Source organism: Grammomys surdaster, unplaced genomic scaffold, assembly GCF_004785775.1.
Source record: "Grammomys surdaster isolate TR1022 unplaced genomic scaffold, NIH_TR_1.0 372, whole genome shotgun sequence".
Lineage (NCBI taxonomy): Eukaryota > Metazoa > Chordata > Mammalia > Rodentia > Muridae > Grammomys > Grammomys surdaster.
In genome coordinates this window covers 7,854,897-7,860,400 of record NW_021604791.1, presented here as the reverse complement: position 1 = coordinate 7,860,400, position 5,504 = coordinate 7,854,897, and the positions used below count along the sequence as shown (strand labels likewise).

Below are 5,504 nucleotides of genomic sequence, written 5' to 3'. Positions count from 1 at the left end.
GACCCCCAGTTCAAAACGACGCAGCCGTGTTAGGATTTCTCCCCAGGGCCATATTTCTAGCGAGGCCTGGGCTGCCTATAGAAGGGATAATTTGAATCCTAGATTTATATTCGTTTTAGAAATAAGCAGTAATTTTACGTGTATTTTTTTTAAGAGAATACAAAACAATAGCACACCCCCTCCCCCAAATTGGGAAGTCAACTCATTTTGGAAATGATGGCTGTTTGTAGTTTCATGAAACCTCTTTCCCGGCAGAACGTCAACACCTCCCCCTTCAGCCACCCCCACCCCATCTGGTTTGCTCCCCCCCCCCCCGTTGTTGTTGAAGTCTAGGGGTTGGGACTGGCCCCCCTGATTGCATAAGAGCAAAAAGCAAAGGAGAGGTCTGAGCCTGAGAGATTCAGAGAGCAAGGAGTCCGAGGGAAACTTTTATTTTGAAGAGACCGAGGGGGGGGGACTTCATTTCCTGACAGCTATTTACTTTGAGCAAATGATTAGTTTTAGGAGGATGGACTATAACATTGAATCAATTACAAAATGCGGGTTTTGAGCCCATTACTGTTGGAGCTTGAGGGAGAGAAACAAACAGAGGAGCTGCGGGCGAGGACTGGAGGCTTGGGGCTTACATTTTACTCCGGGTATCGGATTTTTCTAGCAAATTGACATAGAAGGAGAAGGTAAGGGAGAGGAAAAAGTGACTTTTGTTTCTAAAGAAGGTCCCCGATCATAACTTGGGGCTGGAAGAAGCTAAGTAACTTCAAATTTGGGGCAACGAGGAAAACAAAAACAAAACAGCTGAATTCAGTTATCCGTCCAGAAAGTAACTTATTCTGAATAAACTTCACTGGGATGGGGGTAGCAACCATTAGAGAGTCAAAGATAAAAAAGAAATTCCAGACTTATTTTTAAAAGCAATGTTTTTATACACAATCCTATAGCGTCCCAAAGAAATTGTTAGGCTTACATTTTTGAGGTTTTTTTTTTCCCTCTAGGGTGGGGGTGGCATTCGTGCTTACTGGGACGAACACCAAGTAACACTGAGAGTGGGAGCAGCGGTGTTTGGCCTCTTGGCAGTGGGTCATGGAAGAAGAGGACAGGTTTTTAATGAGTATTTTCATTCGTCGCCCGCGGTTTGGCGGGACTGCTCTGTAGCGGGTGGTGTGGCGCGAAGCTTGGGGAGGGGGTGCACCAGGAGAAGTGGAGGAGGGGAGTGAAGGGGCGCAGAGTGGGGCGCGGGAAAGGGCTAGGAAAAAAGGGAGGTGTGAAGGGCTCGGCTGGAGGAGGCCGGACCTCGGATGCCGGCCGGGCACACTCGGCGCCAGTCGATTCCTCGTAATTACTGGACGGCGCTGCTGCTGGAAACATCTGGGGTCAGACCTGAGCGCGGCGGTGGCGGCTGCGGCACCACGAGAGGGGCGCGCGGGCGAGGGGTGCGGGCTCCGAGGGTTCCGGAGAGTTCGAAGCAAATTACTTGGGTGCTAGACGCCGCGGGCGGAATCGTGCGCTCGGTTAGTGCGCCTCTCACCCAGGCGACGCAGGCGGCGGCGGCGCGGACGAGCGATCTGGAATAATGACAAACACATTTGGCCCCGAGTGAAGAAGTAGTCCTGGCCTCGCATTCCAGCAACTGGGATTTGAGGAATTTCGAACTGCACTCCGAGGGGCCCTCATTGTGCTCTGTAGTCCCCACCCCCACTCCGCTCGCCTGCGTCTCCAGTGGAGTCGTTTCTGCAGGGCCGGGGGGCCTGGCTGTTGCTTAGTCCTGGCCGCAGGCAGCAAAGAGGCAAGATCCCTGGCCTCTTGTGAAGAAGTCAGGACAACTCTGAAAGGACAGGCGTGGATGCAGGTAAGCAGAAATGGAAGAGGCCAACCACTCTCTCTCCTTCTGCCTCCAGAACTCTGAGTGCCTCTCTGCCCTGGGATGATGGGTGCGTGGCACTGGTCGCCTGAACGCAACCTCTCCAGTGTTCCCCGCTTTTGCTCCCAACGCCCAGTACCCTGCAAGGCTCAGGAGCGGTCTCCAAGCAGCCCTCCCTCCTTCACCGTTATCCCCTTGGAAATCAGTTTATACATGTGAGATTAACTTCCCCGGCCAAACTCCAGCAGGGCCGGGAAAGCAGGCGGCCGTCCGTGGTCGGCGATTCTTTCTGTTTGTAAGGGATGTGGGACAGTCTGCAGAGAAAGGCAGTCATGGCCCCGGTCTGCAGCAGGACCAAGCCAGAGCCTCGCAGCCAGGTGTGCAGGAGTTGCCAGTGACTTGGCGAGCGGCCTTGGCGAGAAAGGAAGTGCTGGCCTGTTTGTCTGCTTTGGGGCTCTTGCAGGACTCGCGCCTAGGAGCTCCCAGCTCTGCTAAGACCTCTAGATGTAAGGAAAATGCCTGGAAGACCTTGGTCACTCAGTCCACCCCTGGAGGGTGTGCGTGGGGGGAGCCCAAGGTGGGGAGGGGGCGTGGGTGGCACTTTGTAAGTCTGGGCTGCCCAGCGTCGGACAGAGCTGCCCAGAAAAGCCCCAGGCCGGGCGGTGTGGGAAATGGTTTTTTTGGCTTCGTGGCGGAATTGCTCAATGTTTTGGACTGAATTGCTTCTCCTGAATGGTTTCGGATCAGTCTTAGGCAGCCTTGAGGAGCCGGAGGAGGCCTCTAGTGTCAACCCGCACTGTGGTCCGCAGCTGCACAGCCCCAGATTTAACACCCAAAGTCGCAGAAGAGGCGCGGGGCTGAGGGCGCTCTTGGGGTGCACACCTCCTCTGCGGTCGCACTGGCGTTTACATAACCTCTCTTGTGTGTTAGGATTTTCCCCGGACCAAGGCTTTCCGTCTTCTCCTCCCTCTCAGCCTCGTTCTTTCCAAACTCCTCTTGTTGAGGACTCCTTCGATCCCCCAACAGGAGTGTGTGTGTGTGTGTGTGTGTGTGTGTGTGTGCGTGTGCATGCCTGTGACACACCAGTTCATTTGTCGCCGTGGTCAGTTCCTGCTTTGGAACTCTTGCAAAGGTCCTGTTTTTGGGTTGACTCTAGCCCAGCTGGGTTTACAAAGCTCTCAGGGAGAGAGGGAGAGCGAACACAGACAGTCTAACTCCCCTGGTTATTACCAGGGCTCCCTTCTTTTGCTTTAGCCTGCAGACCCCCAGGGATTAGACTCAGAACCTGGCCTCCCAGATCTGGGCCCAGGGGCTCCAACTTTCTTCCTGGGCGCGGGCTGGGGAGGGATGCAGGGGGAGGGGCTTCAGGCTGAGCTTCCAGCTGCAAACGCGTCAGGCGCCGAGGCGGGCGGGCGGGCTTTCTGCCTCCTGGGGACAGGACCCAGGCTGCGCGCGACCTGGGGACGTGGTGACTATCCTTCTGCCTGCCGACCTCGAAGGGTGGGACCCCCTCTGGCCCTCAGTGAGTAGCATCCAGGTTAAAGGTGGCCGTCTGGAGAGCTGGATAGGTGACTCAAAGGTGAGAGGCTCAGCGACAGTCCGGCCCCTGATGGTTGGGTTGGCCGGAGGCAATCGGCCTTGAGAAGGAGCAGTAGAAAGGGTCTGGTAGGATAGCACACAGCGTGAGATGCAGAGTCCGGGGAAGCAGCGTTTCCAGACTGCGTTCTGATTCCCGGCCTCATCGGTGCTTTTTTTTTTTCTTCTAAAGTAGTTCAATGTCTTTTTCTTTTGTTTTAAACTGAAGGGCGAACCAGGAATTCAAGCTGGGAAATTAGACGGTAGGAGGGGACAAAAGTAAACCACGGACTTGGGGAATCTCTTCCGTCTACTTGAGCTTCCTTCCTCCCGGGAGGTAGAGAAGCTAGAGGCATGAAGGGCGGGGAGGGAGCAGGGGTACCCAGGGACAGGGCACCAAAGGGGCAAGGTGGGCACTCGAGACTCAAATGCACAGAGCTTGGTCCAGCCTTTGGCTCTGGCGGCTGCGGGCGGCGCTGCCTGGGCTGCAGGAGGCGCTGTTGCTCGCCTGTAACCCTAAACCTGGCCCCCTCCCTCCACCCTGCCCAGTCTCCTCTCAGGTCGCAGTTGAAAACAATGCAAAAGCTGAGCTTAGAGCCTGGGGCGCGGCGGCCGCGGCAGTCCTGAGCTGGGAGGGAAGGGGCTTGGTCTTGGTCTCATCGGATAGATCCGTGTCTCCTGGTATTTGGTGGCGCTCTTGTGGCGCGGGGGTTGAGGGAGACAAGGAGAGTGTTGGTGGGTGTGTGTGTGTGTAGAGACAGACAGACAGACACACACACACACAGAGGGGGAGAGGGAGAGGGAGAGGGAGAGGGAGAGGGAGAGAGACAGAGAAACATACTTAGAGGCAGAGAGACAAACAGAGAGAGACAGAGAGACAGACAGACAGTCACGGACAGTCACAGACACCCAGAGAGAAGGTGGTCGGGATCCGGAGCGTGCTAGCGGGGAACCTCCGGGAGAATCGGCCGCAGTGCGCGCAGCGCTGTAGGGGACCTGGAGCCTGAGCTGTGAGCGACGCCGGAGCCAGCGGGTAAGATCAGCGGGGTCGCCGCGCCCTCTAGTGGCTCCCGCAGCGCGACCCTTGTCCCTGTAGCCCTAGGCGGTCGGGCGGTCCCCCTGCCGGGACCCTGGTGCGCCAGAATTGGGGCTCACCTGGGTCGTTCTTGAGTTTCCCTGCAGGCGCTATGTTGGTGCAGAGGCGTTAGGTTGAGTAGTTTTGGCTGAGGGTCCGGGTTTGAGCTGGAGGGTTGGGGCATCTTAATTTAGCAGAAGGTAGGTGGAGGGGGTGGGATTCCGGATCCAGCGAGATCTTGGGGGACAGTCGCCGGTTTGTGCACCCCGGTGCAAGCTCCCTCGACTTGTTGCTGTTTGTTTTACGACCCGGCGTTACCGAGCGATGGGAAAAGTCGTTTCAAAGCAGCCAGGCTGCAGGGACCCCGCGGGGGCGGGTTTACGAGCGGACAGAACGGAGTGCAAGGGAATGGCGTCCTGGGAGGGTCCAGGTAGCCTTCATGCCTGGAGGGGTGGGTGGAAAGTCAAAGGGTGTTGTTTCCCCTAAACCCAAGTGACCAGTCCTGTAGTGCCTTTGAGGCCTGGTCAACAGCGCTATCGTCCTGGCTCTTAAGGCACGGCTGCATCTTGGTCCCTCTCTGGGCAGTGGTGATGATAATTATGCTGACGGTGACGATGGGGCGGAATGTTTGTTCCTCACTGAATTCTCTGGAGGCCCCCCCCTTCCCCAAATTTAGCATGTTAGAAACGGGTTTAGTTATTTCTGCTTCCACGCCTCGGAGTTCAAGTACAAGTCGTCACGAAACCTAAAAGTAAAATTTAACCTAAGATATTGTGAAAGTTGGGACATTCTAAGTCAGAATTGGTTTCAATGGCGTCTGCCGCTCAGAGTCGGCAGGACACTGGTTCTTGAACCAACACTGCCATCTGCTGTCTATTCTAAAGAACTGCATATGCCTCTGGGCGGGCTTGGCAAATTCCAAGCAAGTATTGGTAGGAGGGAAATTCTCTCTCTCTCCCTCTCTCTCCCTCTCCCCCTCTCCCCCTCTCCCCCTCT

At 56.0% G+C, this 5,504-nt stretch overlaps 1 protein-coding gene across 3 annotated transcripts in view; it reads left to right on the top strand.

Moving 5' to 3' along the window:
• The first annotated feature begins 470 nt into the window (after positions 1 to 470).
• The window catches only part of Pdgfra (platelet derived growth factor receptor alpha), a 49,092-nt gene continuing 44,058 nt past the window's right edge, over positions 471 to 5,504 (top strand). The window contains exon 1 of one of the 3 annotated variants that reach the window (XM_028780809.1): positions 471 to 677. Coding sequence is in view for 1 of the 3 variants with exons in the window: in XM_028780808.1 (XP_028636641.1) it covers positions 1,841 to 1,846 (6 nt within the window). In the remaining 2 variants the exon portion in view is untranslated. Of the gene's footprint in view, positions 678 to 1,116; positions 1,847 to 4,280; positions 4,467 to 5,504 lie in introns of those variants that run through there. The other 2 variants (XM_028780808.1, XM_028780810.1) reach the window with 2 other exon arrangements.